A 19,809-nucleotide genomic window follows, 5' to 3' on the forward strand; every position below is an offset into this window, starting at 1 on the left:
CCAATTTTTGTAAGTAATGAAGATGACAGGTCACTGACACAGCAATCTGGATACTTGGTAAACCGGGCGGAAGCAAACAATATGCATTTTAACATGGCTAAATGTAAACATATACATCTAAGAACAATGAATGTCAGTCATACATGCACAACGGGGGGCTCTTTTCCTGGGAAGCACTGACTGTGAAAAAGACTGGAGGATCATGGTGGATAATCAGCTCAATCTCTGGATACATAAACTGGAATCTCAAGTAGAAGTAGGGTTATTTTACCTCTGTACTGGGCACTGATACGACCGACCGCTGCTGGAATCCTGTGTCCAGTTCTGAAGTCCAGAATTCAAGGAGGATATTGATAAATTGGGGAGGGTTTGGAAAGCCATGAGAACGATTAAAGGATTAGAAAACATGCCTTACAGTGACAGACTCAAGGTGGTCAATCTACTTAGTTTAACAAAAAGATGGTTAAGGGGTGATTTGATCAAAGTCTGTAAGTATCTACATGGGGAACAAATATTTAATAATGAGCTCTTCAGTGTATCAGAGAAAAATATAACACGATCTAGGGGATGGAAGTTGAAGCTAGAAAGATTCAGACTGAAAATAAAGTGTAAATTTTTTACTATGAGAGTAATTAACCATTGGAACAATTTACCAAGGTATTCTCCCTTGCGACAATTTTTAGTTCAAGTTTGGACATTTTTCTAAAAGCTCTGCTCTACGACTTATTTTGAGGCGTTTCTCTCCTGTGTTATCCCAGGGGTCAGACAAGATTATCACAGTGGTCCTTTCTGGCCTTGGAATTGATTAATCTAATGTCAGTGACTAACCCTTTGGATAAAGGAAGCCTTTGCCAAAAACTCCACCTCTTCCCTCTTAACTAGGGCTTTTAGTGCTCCCTTCATAGATATCCTGAGACCCCCTGACAGACATCCCCCAGCAAAACCAGGACAAGCAGACTGGACGCTGCTAATATTTCTAAAAGCAAAAAACCCTTTCAGCCCCTGCCAGGCCTTCTGATCCAGCACAGACACGGTGCCCACACCCCATCTTGCATAAATGCTTTTCAGGGCACTTTAAGCAGACACTCCTCTGTCCATGGTCACCACTTGCACCAGGCCCTGACCTTACCACTGAGGCCTCCAGATCAGTCCATGCTTCTGTTTGGTCACTACTCACTGGCTCACTTGGGGTGGGGGAATTACCAGTGAAAGACTAAAACTGGTAGCCACCAAAAGGCAGCACTGTTTGCTGGCTCCATGACTTTGGAAGGGAAGGGAAATCATCTCTCTGCCTCCTCCCGGGAGAGATGGCCATGCACCACTGCCTCTCTGGGTCTGCACCTTCACTGACAGTTATAGGGCACTCCGCCCACACTGCTCTGCCACCAGCACAGGCTCGAGTGGTTATAGCCACAGGCTTCTTAACCCCATGACAACCCAGTGGTAAATGCATCTGCAGGTAGTGCACACTAGGGCCTAGTGCTGTCAGGGGAGTCATAACGTCACTGTTACTCTCCGAGGCCAAACCCTCACTAGGCATTGGACACCAAAGCACCCAGAGCTGAAGCACTGTGTGGGAGAAACCTTGTGCTGCTATTGCTGGCCCTGGAGCCACTCTGGAGCCAGCGGAATTCATGTTTCAGGACAGTCCATGCTGGCTCCACAGCATCAATAGAGGGGGAGGAAAACCGCTCCTGCAGACAGTAGAGTCAACAGCTCCAACTGCTCCATAGAGGAGGCAGAGCCCCTAAATAGGAAGAGGCCATTTTTACAGTCACTTGTTAGAGCAGAACCACGTCTCCAAGTGTAAATGCAACTACTGGAGCACATTGGGTTTTAGCCGCAATCTCTAGCCCCCTGGGCGGACTCTCCAGCAGCCTGCACCTGGGGCACTAGCACAAAGCGAGCACGGACTGGGTCTGAAATGCCACCACACTGAGCCGGGAGCATTTCACATCAGTGTAAATGACCATGGGGTGCAGGCCCACAGTGTCAGGCTTCTCAACTGCATACCCAAGGTGTAGCCAGTCACTATGGGCTCCATTACATGTGATCAGAGGGCCCCGACTCCCATGTCATACCACACACCTCTGCACTGCTTCTCTGAAAAGAACACGACATTCTCCATCCACTCAGGGTAAATTCTCCATGTGTCTCTGTTCAGATTTCGGATGTTGCATTAGAGTCTATCGAAAAGCCAAAATGGCAGCTCATTTGAAAAATCTGTACCAAGAACTCAGCTGCCAGCGTGCGGTGTGAAAGAGCAAGCCTGCTTTACTGGGGAGGGTGGGTCTGTTACAAACACACGGGCTGGAGTGACAGTACACAGTGGGGGGAGACAGTGGCATCGGCACTCATCCAAAAGGTTCAAAGAACAGATTTTCAGAGGGAAAAAAAAAAGAACAGATTTGATTGAAGACTCCAAAAACATACGGGTGTTTATCCTTGATCGGCTGGAAGAGTTGTGAGCTGCTGCACAGAGCACTTGGAACTCAACATACCCAGCCCCCAAGCACTGGGCTCGCTACAGGCTGCCCCTCTCCCCACTGTAAAGCCCACAGGATGCTGACTGCAGCAGAAAGCCAGATTCCAGCAGTTAGGCATTGTACCCGACAGCATCAAATTCCTCATTCCCCTTACTAGCATCACGGGCGCTGGCGTCGGCGGCTCAGTCTCTGCTTGCCCTAGAACCAGCACCAGCATCAATGGGGACAGTTGTCTTTTACGTGAGCCTACACACAGACGCTAGGCTAGAGGCACTCGCGTCTCCTCCCCCAACCCCGCTCAGGCCCAGTGAGGGGGCACACAGTGCCAGTATTGTCTCAAGCTTCAGGGCAGAGCAGAAAGCAAGTGAACCAGAGTTAGTTTGAAAGAACAGCAATGAATTAAGGAAGGCAGCTCCTCTGAGCATGCTCTAAGTGGATCGGAATCAACCGCTAATCAGCTGTCAGTTACCAGCTGCTTGTGGCTACCTAGAGTCTTGAACATCCTGGCCTGGGACTCCTGCCCGTGGCATTCTGGAAGGGTGTTCTGGGAAACCGCTGGGCTAGGATATCTGGAGACAGCACATCACTCAGGGCTAGTAATAAGCAAACTCTGATCAGTCACATGTTTTACAAAGAAGGGAAAACACCATCTTTCCCCAACAATTTAGTTATCTAGGAGTCTCTAGTCCCTCCTGCCCTACCTCCATACACACATACTGAGCTCTGTCTGGATCAGATCACCAGATGAATCAAATCCTTGTAGGAGAAGGGAGGGCTTCAGGAGGGAGGTGCCTTCACATGGCTGCGAGTCCAGCAGAGGAAAGCAGGGTCAAGACCAGGACCAGGACTCCAGACTGGTAGACTTGGGGAATCTTAAATCCTTTTCCTATGTCCCACATCTAGAAACAGAGAACAGAGACAGAGACACACTCAAGGATTCAGGGCATCCCACTGGGGCACTCACACAGTCTGCAACTGAACCCCAGGCACGCCAGACCTCCAGAGCCCAGGGCCATCAGTGCATTACAGAAAATAGGCAAAGAACAAGCCAGAGAAGGGAACAGCCCCTCTGGCTATGGAGCTGTTGAGATCCCGCTTGGAGTACTGTGTTCTGAGGACCTGACTGCAAATGGGAGGGAGTGCAGAGAAATGCCCAAGTGAGGGAGGGACACTTGGACCTATCACAAGTTCTGTAGGAGTCTCTAGGGTGAGGGGTGCTGGCTGTGCGCAGGGGCAGTGAGAGCCCCAACACCTAGATTGGACAGCGCACTAGAGATGTTGCTGCCAGGGATCATCCTGGGAATGGCCTCGGTGACCCAACAGAAATGAGCAATCTTTGATAATGCCCTGTAGAGTTAGCTACAGTGACTCCCGTTCATTACACAAACGACAAACCCTGTCCCAGCGAAGCTGGTTCCATCTGGTTTCTGACTGGCTATCAGTAAGGCTGGGAGTTTGTCATAGAGGTCACAGATTCCGTGACTTTCCGTGACCTTCATGACTTCTGCAGCCCCTGCGCCAGTCGCACCAGCCCCTGCTGGGGCAGTCTCGGGCCACCGCCCTCCCGCAGCAGCGGAAGAGTTTGGGTGTTGGACAGGGCAGGGGGTTGGGGCACGGGACAGGCTCTGGGCGGCGCTTACCTGGGGAGCTCCCTGGAAGCAGCGATATCCCCCTTGCTCAGCTGCTAGGCGGAGATGTGGCCAGGCAGCTCTGCACACAGCCTCCGCCCAGAGCACTGGCTTTACAGTTCCCATTGGCTGGAAACCGTCGCCAATGGGAGCTGCAGGGGTGGCAGAGGCAGCACACAGGCTGCCTGACCATGCCTCCACTTAGCAGCTGAGCTGGGGGGGGCGCAGAGCTAGGTAGGGAGCCCCGCCCCCCACCAGCAGGTGTCCTGGCCCACGCACTACCGCCTGCACTCCCCCAGCACCTGCTGGGGCCCCGGGCAGCCCCCTCCCCATCCAAGTTTTAGTCACTGGTATTTTTAGTAAAAGTCATGGACAGGTCACGGACTGTGAATTTTTGTTTACTACCTGTCTGTGACTTTAAAATACCCCTGACTAAAACTTAGCCTTAGCCATCCATAATGCACTGAGGTGGCAGGCAGCAACAGACAAGGCAGACAGTCTTGTCTGTTCCCAGTTCTGCCACTGACTACCTGTATGACTTTGTGCCAGTTACTTAGGCCTAAACTTTCTAAGCATCCACTGGTGCTGGGTGAGCAACCTGAGACAATGTCCTGGTTTTCAAAGGTGTGAGGCAACCTCAGCTCTAAACAAAAATCTAATGGAGACACCAGGTCCCAGATGTCTCAGAGTGGGCACCGATAGTTAGTCAACACTCCAGATAACACTGGATGTAATGGCCGCTCTGTGCCTCAGCTCTCCCTCTGTACATGGAAACTTACTGATCTCACTCAGTATTACACCAAGGAGCTCCACAGGAGAGCCAAAATCAGTCACAGGAGGTACCTCCCCTTCTCCAGTAGGGAATCTTACCAGAAAGCAGCTCTGCACCTAACCCGGCCATCCATGCAGTCATCCCCGTCCCCTCAAAGACAGGGAACGCAGCATTCAGGAGTCATTTTCCTCACTGTCTGAATTTCTCGCTGACTATGCCTCTGTATATGGGGTCTGAGTCAATCACCATGGTGTCAGACATGGACCTAGTTGGTCATTCAGTCTGCTGCTAGCCCTGGCCAATGTAGGACTGCTCCATGTCACATACAGGTGCTATCAGGTGATCAGAATATGTCCCAGTGCACTAAACATCTAAGTTAAGGGTGGAGAGAGCTGGGAATTTCAGCCTAAGCTGGCAGTGCCTTTGGTTTACATGGCTAGTGCTGTGATAATAGGTCTGATTTTGGACACCTAACTGAATTTAGGCCTAGGCACAATAGTGACCAGCTCTCCAGTAGTGGAGCGACCGGCGCACATGCACACGCACATCACCACCACCACCACCACCACAGCACTGCAGTTTATTCAAGGAAATGAAACACCTAACAATGTAAGCATTAACCGTTCCCTGCCCCACATTTCTGCAATGTAGCCCTCCACCTGGCCAGCTGTCAGCACTGCTGGTTATTTTAACATAGATTTGGAGGCAGTTGCATTGCCTTTTTAATGTAAATACGCAGTTACAGTCTTTCAACCCGCATTTGACTCACAAGGCCCTAATGAGAGGACTGTTAAGACTTTTTCTATTTGCTTGACAGCAACTCCGTGAGCAAACAGGGCTCAGCCAGCTAGATCAACGCTGGAGCCCTGGGCCAGGCCTCATGTTCGCAGATCTGATCTGGAATTCTTGGTGGGCTGCAAAATGAACAATGTTTGCAGCAGTGCCAGCCATACCAGGGTCAACGAGTCTCCCCAGCTGAGGGATTTACAAAGCCCCCTCACCTCACTCCTCAGGGTGCCACTGATCCCTACAGGGACAGCTCTACCAGGTGCATGATGGGTTTCTTTCATCATAAGCATCTGGTAATACCAGAAGCAAGATACAAACTCTGGGGATCAATACTTTATTAGAGAAGCAATACTTATGCCACCAAGACGAAAACACAACGGGCACCCAACGTGTGCAGCACAAATCCATGTTTGAAGGGCAGCACCCCTGAGCCACACTCCCCCTAAAGCAGAAGGGATCAGGTCACACACAGCCAGCTGCCTCTGCCATTTTGATTTTGTAAAACTAAATGTATTTGAAGTTACAGAAACACAAGACATCGTTATCTGCAGCAAAAGCAGCACATCTTGTTCCCACATTGGGGAGCCAATAGTCTTTTTAAATCCGCAAAGTTCTCCTACGCTGAGATACTGTCTCCCAAGTTTCAGCCCAGGGCAAATATTAAGGGCTGGTTTCTATAAAGGGACTATAGTAGATCAGAGACAGATGTAATATAATATTAATGTATAACATAACATGGCTATTGTGAGCTGATATTAACACTGAAAACCAGTCATTTTGGAAGGTCTCACACTGTCACAGGACAATGATGTTACAAGCTGGGGATATTAAACAAGAGGTTACACTTTCAGAAGTGCCAAAGTGACAAGTCACGTTGGAAAATGAGACTTAGGCACTTCTGAAAGTATTACCCCAGATGCCCACCCAACTCCCTGCACCTTAGACAGACACATACATGCAGCTCCATCAAGGCTACTCACAAGGTGTCGGATTCCGTTCCAGGTGTGGTAGGTGAGGGGGAAAGCCAAAGCAAACTTAGCAGAGTAGATCAGAGCAGGCCCCAGGCTCAGCGATTTCACAAATGCCAGGTAATAGGGGAACTGTTCTGGGAGAATCAAGGCAGCCAGGCCAAAGAGAGAGACTCCTGGAAAAGAAAGAACCCACAAGTCAAACCAGCTGCCAATGTTAGCCAGCAGCTTATTCAGCAGGAAAGAGAGAGCCCTGCAAGATAATCAGCACTCCCCAGCTGGGAGCCAGGGGCTCCTACTCCCGGGGCCTGAAAAGCCAATGCAAACAAAATGAGCCAACTTCTTCTCCCATTCTCCTGGTTCCTCTGCATCAGTACAGCACAGCTCCCACAGGGAGCGGCCTTCAATTCTGCACGTCATAGTGAGGAGATGGAAGGAGAGTTACTTTTAGGTGATTAGTGCAGGAGAGGTCACTTTTTGTTCTGACACACTTATGCCTTTAAGAACAATTCCAGTCACAGTCTCAGCTTGGCTAAATAAACAAATAGCAACAGAATATAAGGTGTGAGGTCACTTTGTTACCACAGTGTTACCCCCTGAAGTCAACAAGGCTATTAAGTACCTTACTGTTGGCCCCAGTCCAGCCAACACTGAAGTATGGGAGTATCTAGAGTCATGTGAGTAGCCCCAGTGACTATTCCTGAGAGTACAGTGACACACACTCAAGCCTTTGCAGAATCAAGGCCTCAGTGCATAAGCCAAACTACCTGGGAATGCAAGTTTCAGAGGATCCCCTCAATGTCTGAAATGTAAGAGAGAAGCTCCACCAGAAAGTCCCCTAGAGTCCAGAATAGTAGGGAAAAAAATATCTACTCGCCAATCACTAACCAAACAGTTTAGCAGGAGCCAAGCCCCGCAGCCCAATGGCACGTGCAGACATCAGTGAAGAGGCTGGCACACAAAGACACGGCTTGACATAAGTGAGCATGCTAGCTGGAGAAGTGGTGGCAGCCTCTCTGTCATTTCTAGGCCAAGAGGCTTTTTACAGATGGTGCTGCTAAAAGAATGGGAGTGATCAAAGAGAGACGAGCTAGCCAAGCTGTGATTAACCCTCCGGTCAGTGGAGCCCGACTGCTCTCCTCTGGTACACGGGCTTAAGCAGCTCTATCCGCAGCGGTGCCAGCGCCTCCAAGCCAACTAGCTGCTTCCCAGCTCAGCCACTTGTGGTTTCAATGGCCTCTGTGTTTGCCTTGAGAAAGTGCAGGAATCAAGTGCTCATGTAATTGCTGGCCTGGCCAGTGAAAGCAGAGCTCCCCGGTCTGTTCCATTTTGTTGGCTGCACAGCTGTCTGGTGAGACAGTGCAGCCAGTGTGGGGTTACCCTTTGGATTCTAAAGGCCTGGGGAGGAGGCCTCTTGCTGTTCCCATGGCAGAGGTCAACAAAGGGCTTGTTTTGTAAGTGAGTAATAAATCCTCTTTTACAGGCAATGGCAACTTTGTGAGCTTGAACAACAACTAGCACAAAGGTTAATGACCCCTCAAAAGTGATGTGCCGAGTCTTCATTTATTCACTCTATTTTAAGGTTTTGCGTGCCAGTAATACATTTTAACATTTTTAGAAGATCTCTTTCTATAAGTCTGTAATATAGAACTAAACTATTGTTGTATGTGAAGTAAATAAGGTTTTTTAAATGTTAAAGAAGCTTCATTTAAAATTAAATTAAAACACAGAGCCCGCCAGACTGGTGGCCAGGACCCGGGCAGTGAGAGTGCCACTGAAAATCAGCATGCCATAGGTTGCCTACCCCTGAACTAGCAGGTCCGATAGCACACTAGCTGCTGGCCAAGCCCCCTGCACAGAAGGGCAGGCATTTCCCAGCCTTCTGGGGAATGAGTAGCTTTGGGCTGGGGAGAATGACCAACAGGACCACAAGGCTTGGACCATGTTGACAAACCACCTCTCTGCCTGGCACAGTGGGTGTCACTCCTCCTAGTATGGTATTACAGAGAAGGGCACATGGGCTAACTCAAAGGACATTAGGGAATAAACCTGCTGGGCTCCTAAGATCCAGCAAGGAGATAAATTGCGCTGATGTAACAGAGTGATCTGCAGCAAGCACCCACGTTGGGTTAAAACACTGCTGTGCTCATTGTAGTTCATTTCTGTAACAGAATTCAAATGCTGCTGACATTTGGCACCTGGCTGGACCTTCAGCTTTTCTACTTTGTGACAATAATGCCTAGCTGCACAGATTAGCAATTCTGGGGTTTAACTGAGTGAAAGCCAAGAGGGAGGCAGGGAGCACATGGTCAGTTCAAGCCTTAAGGCCCAACCTACACTAGACCCCCTTCAAACAAGCAACTCTGTCTAATGAGTCCATCTGGAAACAGCACCATGGTTTCTAGCGCCATTTTTATCCAATCTTTAGTTAAATTCCCCCACTGGCAGAAACAGAAGTTTTCTGGTCCTGAGACACAAGCTTTGCTGTGCATTTCATTTCAGATTCTACCCACCTTGTGGAAAGCAAGTGGGGGGGGGGGGTCACCTCTCCCCAAAGACATTCCCCACATTCCAGGTCCAGCTTTAGGAGTTGATGGAGAGGGAGGGCTGGTGAAGTTATTCTTAGCAGCCCCTCACTCTCTCCCTTTCCTTCCCGATCATTTTGCTCCAACAGCAGCACAACACAAAGACCTGAGTTAAATGTGGTACGGAGTCACAACTGGGGGGCTCATGCAAACCTCTTAGCCATGGGTTTCCCTACAATCCACAGTTGTAACAGGGTTCAAAAAAGAACTAGGTAAGTTCCTGGAGGATGGGCAAGGAGGGTGTCCCTAGCCTCTGTTTTCCAGAAGCTGGGAATAGGCGACAGGGGGTGGATCACTTGATGATCACCTGTTCTGTTCATTCTCTCGGGGGAACCTGGCATTGGCCAGTGTGGGGAAGACAGGATACTGGGCTAGATGGACCTTTGGTCTGACCCAGTATGGCCATTATGTATCCTGCTTCTTATGCAGAAGATGTGTTCCTGCTCTGAAAATACCCTGCAAGTCAGCACTGCTAGAGTATGTCTACACAGAGAGCAACAGCAAGTCTCAGAGTCCAGGTCAATAGACTTGGGCTATCACAGTAAAAAAACCTTTCAACACAGGCTCTAAAACCCACCCCCCTCCCTAGGCTTCAGAGTCTGAGCTGCAGAATCTACAGAGCTCTTTTTAGCAAGGTAGCCCAAGCCCCACAAGCCTGAGTCTGTCGATCTGAGCTCTGAGACTCACTGCCATGGGCTGTGTAGATAAACCCTGTGCGGCTGGAGCGCAGGAGAGCAGAGCTCCAGCCATAGCTCTGCACTGGCTCTTGTCACTTGGGCCCACATGTACAAGAGTGCCTATGGCTACATTTTCAAGTGGCCTCTCCCTTTGGGCACCCAACTTCCAAACCCTGGGGCCAAATCCTCAGAGGTGCTGAGCACCCACAGCTCCCATTGACTTCAACTGTGGTTGCAGATCTTCACGGCTTTCCAGGTGTTGGAAATCAGGCACCTAAAGGGAAGGTCCAGTTTGGAAAACATAGGCCTTGGCCTCAGCGCCTGTTCCCACCTGTATTGCTGCCTGGCTCTCGGGTCCCGGGAGGAAGAACACTAAGAGTGAAGCTCCTTCTGCTCAGACACCCCCTCGCAGCCCTCCCCCTACAAACACAGCTCCACCTCTTCCCAGCAGGCTGAGCAGTAGCACAAACACTTTAAAGAGCCAGATTCTTTACACAGCCAGAGAAGAGGGAAGGGCCTTAGGAGAATGAGGGTCAGAAAGACTGTTACAGTTTCAACATTAGTGTTTTGGTTAAATGGTACAAGATCAAATTATCTGTTTGGACATGGTTTAGCGGCCCCAATCCTGGTGCCACCTACTCCCCCACCCAGTGTGCACTATCAGTGTCTCTGTAGGGGGCCCTAATTGGGAAGGCAGCAGCTGTGTCTGTATGAGACCTACACCAATGAGATCTTGATCCATGACTAAGGTTCCTAGGCACTACAGTAATACAAATAATAAATACCTGCAGAAAGCTTAGAAAACCCATTTCAATCTGAACTTGCTCTTTCGATTCATACCTGATGAGTGGCTTCCCTACACTGGGGTTCTTGCTTGGGGCAGCAGCCCTTTAACGGGAAGCCACGGCAAAGCAAAAGCGAACCCCACTTTGCATTTATACTACGGCACCCCATGTGAGAGCCAGTCTCCACCAAACAAAAATGAGGCCCTGGGAGGGTAAGTGACTTGCTGTGTGATTTCAAGCAAGGGAGTGGCAGATTTCAGACCAGAATGCAGGTTTTCTGACTCCCAGGCTCTAACCAATAGAAAATGCTGCCTCCTTGACTTTCCCAGGAAGGGTACCACTTACATATGGCACACGTGCAGGGCACCGGGTCTGACAAGGTACAGGAGTATGGACACTAGTGCACAGAGCCCTGCACGGATACACAATTTATATCTGCGGATATAAAGTGGATATCCGAGGAGCTGCAGGGCCAGTGACCAGGCCCTGAACCGCAGCGGTGAAAGCAGCAGCATGTCGGGCCACCACTTGCAGGAGCCGGAACCCAGCCTGGACAGCTCTGAGGATGAGACTGTACCACCCCAGCCCTGCCCACTGCTCACCAGCAGCTATCCCTCGTCCCACTAGTGTGTGCAAGCAGCTCGCATGCTCCCAGACAGGAGACACACACTGCTGTGTGGACGGGACAGAAGCATGCAGACACTAGGGACCAGGGACAGCAGCCAGTGAGCCTGGTGCCCACCCCAATGATCAGGGTTGGGGGCGGTACAGCCACACCAGAGGAGCTGCCCGGTCTGGGTACTGGCTCCTGGGAGCAGTGGCCCAACATGCTGCTGCTTTCGCCACTGCGGTTCCTGGCCCAGTCTCTGGCCATGGCCCTGCTGGTCTCGCTCATTGTCACTAGAGCCCTGCAGCTCCACAGATATCCACTTTGTCTCTATGGATATAAATTGTGTATCCACGCAGGGCTCTACCAGTGTATGTGGCAAGACACAGCTTGCAGAAGGAAAAGAATGAGATTAGGAGCAATGGGTATTTATTTGTGCAGTCAGTATAGCCCATTACAGATCCCAGCTGTAGCAACTACAGCAGAGACACTCCAACTCCTTGCCTTGAGGACAAGGGGAGACGAGGTAATCAACAGAATGAAAGTCAAGTTGTCTCAGGATTAGTGACTGCAAATGGAAGCTCTCTATACTGATGCTGACCAAGGCCCGTCTACTCCCGAAGGTACCTGAGGCAGAGACTCACACACCTGCACTCATTGCAACACCAGTGCCACGGTGGCCGATGGACATCATCATGGGCAGAGACCACCTGCAAAACAACAGACCTTGTCAGAAAGATGAGCCACTCATGGAGTGTGGGTGATATGCAAATAGCACATCTGGGGTGTCTGAAGCATGTTAGAGGTGAGATAGTCTAAGGAGGAGCCTGAGGTAATGTGAGGGTGAAGGACAGGCTGGAAGCCTTCCAGACAAACTGGGAACTCACATAAACTTGTTGAGAAGGGGGGCAGAGGCATGACCAATCTATTCCCAGACCGCTCTGTGCTGCTGGCTGTGTATTTCTGCACTCAGAATTATTCAAGGAATCTAGCCAGAAGGAAAATGGATGGGGAATTTGCAGGGGTGGCTCAAGAATGACAAACCCCACTGGCAGGAATCCTGGGAGGGAGAAAGCCCATGTTTGCTGGGAGGGCTTAAAGGGAGGGAGGATGGGGGGAGAGTGCAAGGCTGCTGCCGATTCAGAGGGGAAGGACAGGATTCAGGCTCCCAGACATATACACAGAAATGAGAAAAATCCCAACACAACAGGAAATTTACCACAAGAGAATCAGATCATGGGAACAGCCCAATGCAGAGACACTGAGGAGGTGTGCTCTGGTGGCCTAACATGATCCCCTTCCTGTGCCTCAGGTCACCCTAACACCCTTTGGACTCAGGTTTTTGGGGGAAATAATCCTTTGACCCAGTCTAGCACCTTCCATCAAGGACGTTAGAGGGCTCTGAAGACATTAACTAGGGCTCACAACCCCTTGAGATGGGTCAGTTTAATTATTGCCATTGCAGAGATGAAGAAATTGTCACAGGTGGGAAAGTAACACTCTGTCGCTCAGGGTCTCAGAATGTCTATGACAGAGCTAGAAATACAAGCCAGGTCTCCCACTCCTCTGCTTTAACCACAAAGCAGGTGCTCCCTGACGACTAAAGGGAACATACAGAGTTCTTTCCACATGAAGGGGAGGATGCAGAGGGTTAAGTCCTTTGCCAGACTCTGGGATGTAACCCCACAGAGATGCAGATGCCTCTGGAGTTCTTACTTGTAGACGGTGATATGAGGGGACATAGGACGGTTCGACTGGGTGTTTTTATCCCAAAATTGAGCCATCTCCTCCTTCGCCGTTGTTCCCATGGGGACCACGCTGGAACAAAGGAGAGGTAGGAAGTCAGAGGAGTAGAAGGAAGAGCAACAAAATTAAGTGACTCAGATTTACCCTGTGCCCGCAGAACATCACTGTCTGAGCAGGGCTGTTCCAGGTCCACAGGGCAACACCAGAGAGGCGTTTCACCTTGCAGAACTGTACATCCCATGGGAGACAGCTCATCCATCTCCACATCAGCACAAGTCAAACCGACCACACACAATGCCCCTCCCACTGAGCAGCTTTTTGCTCCTTGCAGTTTTATCCTGAAACAGGAAAACTACCTGAACCATGGGCACAGTTCTGAAAATGGGGCCAGCTCATAGCTGCCCTGCAAAACAGCACCTAGAAAAAGAACTAAAGGGCAGAATAAACACGACATCAGGTCTGCATGAAGCCCAAGGAAGATGCAGTGAGGCCATGAGTAAGAATGGAGATGCCAGGGAAGCAGGCTTCTGACATGAATTCATCTCCTCCATTCCCAGCTCATCGAGGAGTATTTATTTATTAAAATTATTAAGTCCATCTATAGGTGCCATCCAGTGGTCTGGGCACCAAGCCCACAACTTCAAAATTACAACTTTAACAAGGACTGCCGACGTCAACCCACCCTCCTCAACAACCTTAACCACAAGGAGAAAGATAGGCTTCACAACGTGTTTGGTAGGGTAACAAAACTGGGCCTTGGTGGACTTGTGGGTGGAGGGAGAGTTCCAAACTAGAGCCCCTAACAAAAGCTGCCACCTCAAGCACCTCTGCTGGTCTCAACTGCAGTAATGCAGCATGGAGCTCTTGAAAAACAGGATTTGACACAGTCAGGGGCAGCTCTCAGCATTTCATAATAAAACTTAGGATGGTGAGACAGTGCTGTGCTCAGTTCCATACTGATTTCCCTAGTTCTCCCAACCTGAAAAGCACCATCCACAGCTGAGTCGGACTATTAGCTGTCTGATAACATGTTATATAAGGCTGATACCATGCAACCTGCTCTTTACTGCCACGGTAATTGCACATTGTACCAAAGAAAGACCTTGTAATTTCATGTTCCTGAGATAACTCAGCAATTACTCTTACAGCTCGATTTAGCCAAAAAAAACAAAAAGCAACAGCTTCCCCCACCCCCCACTGAGCCCAGCTGTGCAGCTTGCATGGAGCACGGGAGCTGGGAGGATTTCTGTTGTTCATACCTTTGTAAGGTATAAAGTTACTGTGTACACTGCACTGCAGCTTACACAGAATGACAGCAGTGACGGGCAAAGCGCATGGATGCAACATAGTCGCTGATGCACCTGTACGGCATGCAAATCCCGATCAATGCTGACCTCATAAGAGGCTATCTCAAAGTGAGCCTGCTTTTATTCCGGTTACACTATTCTAATCCAACTGCGTTTGTACATATTCATCATTGACACCTTCAATAACAGCCAGGCCCAGGACTAACACACACCCCAGCCTCCAGCCAGGAGTTTCTTTTGTGAGGTAATAATTGTATCCTGGGATAAAATAAACACCTGCAGGTTATTTAACTAGTCACATTTATCATGTAATGACATAGTAAATACCCTGCCAACACATGGCACCTGCCAGATATCTGAATGGTTAGAATTAATAAGCAGGTAGAACATGCACAGGCAGTGAAGTCTTAGAAGGGATCCCTTAGGGAGAAAGGAATTAATCCCTTTACTCTCAATAAAGACTCAAAAACTCACTGTCGCACAGAAAGGCTGGGGCCGAGCCGAGTCCACAGGCAACGCTGACCCACATGTCTGCAAAAAAAAGAAGACGGAAAAAGCTATGTGAATGTCAGCTAGACACTGAAAGGGGTAAATGCACACAAAACAGGGGCATTTTTATAACCAGGAGCAGAGGAGACCACAGTGTAATGCCTGATGTTTTAAGAGTGAGCCTGGGGGATGAGGAATTATTTTTAACACCACTTGTAACGCTGAGCCTAGTTGTTAGTTAGACTCTCCAGACTCTGCCCAAGAGTTCTCTCTTCATGATACCCTGTAATTACCATACTGAGCTGTAATACCTTGCTAATAAGACAGGCATAAACAGTACTCTGCACTAACAGCGAGGCTAATGCAGGCCATTCTTCACTCTCAGGAGAAGCAATTATCAGGACTGGGTGGTAAATGTCCCAGAAAGCATGCCTGCCAAGCACTATGAAAAGAGCTGGTTCAGTCTACAGCTCTTCGAGCCTCTGAAATAAAGAGATCACCAGCTTTCCTCTTTAAAGCTCTTTTTCATTATATTGTTTCACCCTTGCCATTCGTTATTCTCTGAGTGTTAGCGAGAAGGCAAGTCAATGTCATGGCCCAATGCACACAGTATTTCAGGCACATCAACACTGGAGGTGGGAGATAAATAAGGTTTTTATGGTCCCCAAAGCAGTGGGAGCCATTCTCTACAGATCAATTGCAGTAATTGTGACTCTGACATTCAAGGGCATTTCTCCAGCAAGAGGGGCAGAGCCAGGCCTCCAATCCAGCCACAGCTCAAGAGTTTGCAGATGTGGGTTGGAATCTACAGCATCCGCTCTCTCCCCCAAGTTACTGTCAAGGACAAGGCACAAAAGACAGCACTTCATTTCCTGGTGACATGATTAGAATTAAGTGTATAACACTCCGCACTTTCATCTACAGCGCACTGACAAACATTAATTAACCCTCAGATGCATGCAGACTGCATCTGCTCCAGCATCTCAGGAAATCTCCCACTGTTTCATTAACACCAGTCTGTAAACACAGTGCTGGTATTTTTAACCATCCCCCAACAGATCTGGAGGGCACAGCGGTAAAAACACCTGAGGACCAGACCCTCAACAGGGCGTCATAGCTCCATTGACCTCAACTAAGCTATAAACATTTACATAAATCGAAGCTCTGACTCCTGGACACCATCTACACAGATGGCAGAAGACAAGAGATTTTCAAAAAAAAATGACAGCGTACACAAAATGACACGGCTGACAGCTCCACACTCTGAGGATCAGCCTTGTTTTACAATTTACTTAGTCTTTAGTGCAGGGACCTTCTTTTTATTGTTTGTACAGCTCCTAGCACAACAGGGCCATGGTCCACGCCTGGGGCCCCTAGGCTCTACTGCAATTCAAAACAACAAAGAAGGGAAAGAACACAGTCGTTCAATGACTTGACCACGGTCACACTGCGAGTTAGCTGGCAGAGCCAGCATTAGCAATTCAGAACCTCCTGTCTCCCAAGATCAATTCACCGCCCCCTATTAAGATAAGCACTGTCTGGGTTAATCTAGTTTACGGTTGCCGGTTCACAATGCAGTTCTCTGCAGTGACTTTCATTATGGAGTTATGGTAATTACTATGACAAAACACGTTTAGGATGAGGGCTTCCAACGCGGCCAGATTCCTCCCCTCATCTCTCTCCAACTTCTGTCAGTGGAAGAATTTTCTGGAAGCTGGAGGCAAACTGAACAAGGAACACAGCTAAACAAATCTGGCATTTCTGCAATGAGGGGAGGAAGGAGGATCCAGAGGCTAGGAAGCAAGCAGGGATTCAGGATTCCCTGCTCTGCCACAGACTCCTTGTATGACCTTGGGCAAGTCACACAGTCTCTGTGCCTCGCGTCCCACCTGAATAAAGGGGATAATAGCCCTATCCTGCCTCACACAGACTCATAGCCTTTAAGGTCAGAAGGGACCATTATGATCATCTAGTCTGACCTCCTGCACAATGCAGGCCATACAATCTCACCCATCCACTTCTATAACAAACCCCTAACCTATGTCTGAGTTATTGAAGTCCTCAAATTGTGGTTTGAAGACCTCAAGCTGCGGAGAATCCTCCAGCAAGTGACCCGTGCTGCAGAGGAAGGCGAAAAAACCCCAGGGCCTCTGCCAATCTGCCCTGGAGGAAAATTCCTTCCCAACCCCAAATATGGCGATCAGTTAAACCCTGAGCATGTGGGCAAGACTCACCAGCCAGCACCCAGGAAAGAATTCTCTGTAGTAACTCAGATCCCATCCCAGCTAACATCCCATCCCAGACCACTGGGCATACTTACCTGCTGATAATTTGGCAATTTATCTTTAATTGCCAAAATTAGGCTATCCCATCATACCATCCCCTCCATAAACTTATCAAGCTTAGCCTTAAAGCCAGATATGTCTTTTGCCCCCACTACTCCCCTTGGAAGGCTGTTCCAGAACTTCACTCCTCTAATGGTTAGAAACCTTCGTCTAATTTCAAGTCTAAACTTTCTAGTGTCCAGTTTATATCCATTTGTTCTTGTGTCCACATTGGTACTAAGCTTAAATAATTCCTCTCTCTCCCTAATATTAATCCCTCTGATATATTTATAAAAAGCCATCATATCCCCCCCTCAACCTTCTTTTGGTTAGGCTAAACAAGCCAAGTTCTTTGAGTCTCCTTTCATAAGACAGGTTTTCCATTCCTCAGATCATCCTAGTAGCCCATCTCTGAACCTGCTCCAGTTTGAATTCATCCTTCTTAAACATGGGAGACCAGAACTGCACACAGTATTCCAGATGAGGTCTCAACAGTGCCTTATATAATGGTACTAACACCTCCTTATCTTAGCTGGAAATACCTCGCCTGATGCATCCTAAAACCGCATTAGCTTTTTTAACGGCCATATCACATTGGCAGCTCATAGTCATCCTGTGATCAACCAATACTCCGAGGTCCTTCTCCTCCTCTGTTACTTCCAACTGATGTGTCCCCAATTTATAACTAAAATTCTTGTTATTAATCCCTAAACGTATGACCTTGCACTTTTCACTATTAAATTTCATCCTATTACTATTACTCCAGTTTACAAGGTCATCCAGATCTTCCTGTAAGATATCCCGGTCCTTCTCTGTTAGCAATACCTCCCAGTTTTGTATCATCTGCAAACTTTATTAGCACATTCCCGCTTTTTTGTGCCAAGGTCAGTAATAAAAAGGTTAAATAAGATTGGCCCCAAAACTGATCCCTGAGGAACTCCACTAGTAACCTCCTTCCAGCCTGACAGTTCACCTTTCAGTACGACCCATTGTAGTCTCCCCTTTAACCAGTTCCTTATCCACCTTTCAATTTTCATATTGATCCCCATCTTTTCCAATTTCACTAATAATTCCCCATGTGGAATCGTGTCAAATGCCTTACTGAAATCGAGGTAAATTAGATCCACTGCGTTTCCTTTGTCTAGAAAATCTGTTACCTTCTCAAAGAAGGAGATCAGGTTGGTTTGGCACGATCTACCTTTTGTAAAACCATGTTGTATTTTGTCCCAATTACCATTGACCTCAATGTCCTTAACTACTTTCTCCTTCAAAATTTTTTCCAAGACCTTACATACTACAGATGTCAAACTAACAGGCCTATAGTTACTCGGATTATTTTTTTTCTTAAAAATAGGAACTATGTTAGCAATTCTCCAGTCGCACGGTACAACCCCTGAGTTTACTGATTCATTAATAATTCTTGCTAATGGGCTTGCAATTTCATGTGCCAGTTCCTTTAATATTCTTGGATGAAGATTATCTGGGCCCTCAGATTTTGTCCCATTAAGCTGTTCGAGTTTGGCTTCTACCTCGGATGTGGTAATATCTACCTCCATGTCCTCATTCCCATTTGTCATCCTACCATTATCCCTAAGCTCCTCATTAGCCTTATTAAAGACTGAGGCAAAGTATTTATTTAGATATTGAGCCATGCCTAGATTGTGAGGATAAACACATTAAAGATTGTGAAGTGCTCAGATGTTACAGTAACTGGGGTCATATATGTACCATGGATAAAAAAATTAGGAGTGCATTTGGCAGTTTTGAGAGATGCAGACAGAAAGCTAGTTAGAAAAGCCTGTCACGGGCTCGCCCCGGCAGCGGGAGCCAGTCAGGCTTCACTGCAGGTCACCGAGGCTGTTGCTTTGGCCTAACTGCGCGCCCCTGGCGGCCCCCGGAGGCAGGAGCAGCACCGCTGCAGGTGACCGGGAGAAGCCAGGGGCAGGGTCCCAGCGCTGCCCCGAGCCCTCCAACGCTTCCACCCTGTCCAAAAGCGCAGCCACAGCACAGGCCGTCACCGGCCCGCCCGCCACGGGGGCTCTCCACGGCACGGCCGCCACCTCCTACCCCGCCGGGCCATCCCGCTACCCGCCCCCCGCCGGGCCTCCCCTTCCTCTCCCCGGCCCGTCCCGCCGGGCCTCCCCTTCCTCTCCATGCTCCCCCCCCTCCGCCGGGCCTCCCCTTCCTCTCCGTGCTCCCCCCCCCTCCGCCGGGCTCCCCAGAGCCCGCCCCGTTACTCGCTCCCCCGCCGGGCGTCCCCTTCCTCCCCCCGGGCCCGCCCGCTACCCGAGCGCCCCACACTCGCCAGATCTCCAGCCTACCCCTCCCCCCCGCTCCCAGACATCACCTCAACAAAGAAGCCGCCATCTTGAAACGCTCCGAGGTCCGGAAGTGACCTCAGACGTACAAAATACGTCCGCCGGCCCTACTTCCGCTCCCGGCGCGGGGAAAGGCGGAGCCTCCTCTCCCAGCGGCCGCCTCGCCCCTCATAGCCGGGATTCCCTCCCAGCGCTGGGACCCCGCCACGCGCATGCGCACTTCGTTGACTGCTGTGCATCTCCCTGGAGCTGGGCTGTGGGGGGCTGGGAGCCAGGATGCCTGGGTTCTGTTAGGGACTCGCTCTGTGACCCCGGGCAAGTCACCGGG

General features: G+C 49.3%; 1 protein-coding gene across 1 annotated transcript; it reads right to left on the minus strand.

Moving 5' to 3' along the window:
* Positions 1 to 602: 602 nt before the first annotated feature.
* Positions 603 to 19,602, minus strand: SDHC (succinate dehydrogenase complex subunit C). Its single transcript, XM_044990932.1, has 6 exons — positions 19,511 to 19,602; positions 14,825 to 14,881; positions 13,014 to 13,115; positions 11,946 to 12,007; positions 6,656 to 6,819; positions 603 to 3,385 (listed from the first exon to the last, which is right to left on the minus strand). Exons 1-6 carry the CDS (start codon positions 19,528 to 19,530, stop codon positions 3,281 to 3,283), a joined length of 510 nt encoding a protein of 169 aa, XP_044846867.1. The 5' UTR covers positions 19,531 to 19,602; the 3' UTR covers positions 603 to 3,280.
* Positions 19,603 to 19,809: the final 207 nt, after the last annotated feature.

The sequence above is a fragment of the Mauremys mutica genome, chromosome 17, assembly GCF_020497125.1.
Source record: "Mauremys mutica isolate MM-2020 ecotype Southern chromosome 17, ASM2049712v1, whole genome shotgun sequence".
In the NCBI taxonomy this organism is placed as follows: domain Eukaryota; kingdom Metazoa; phylum Chordata; order Testudines; family Geoemydidae; genus Mauremys; species Mauremys mutica.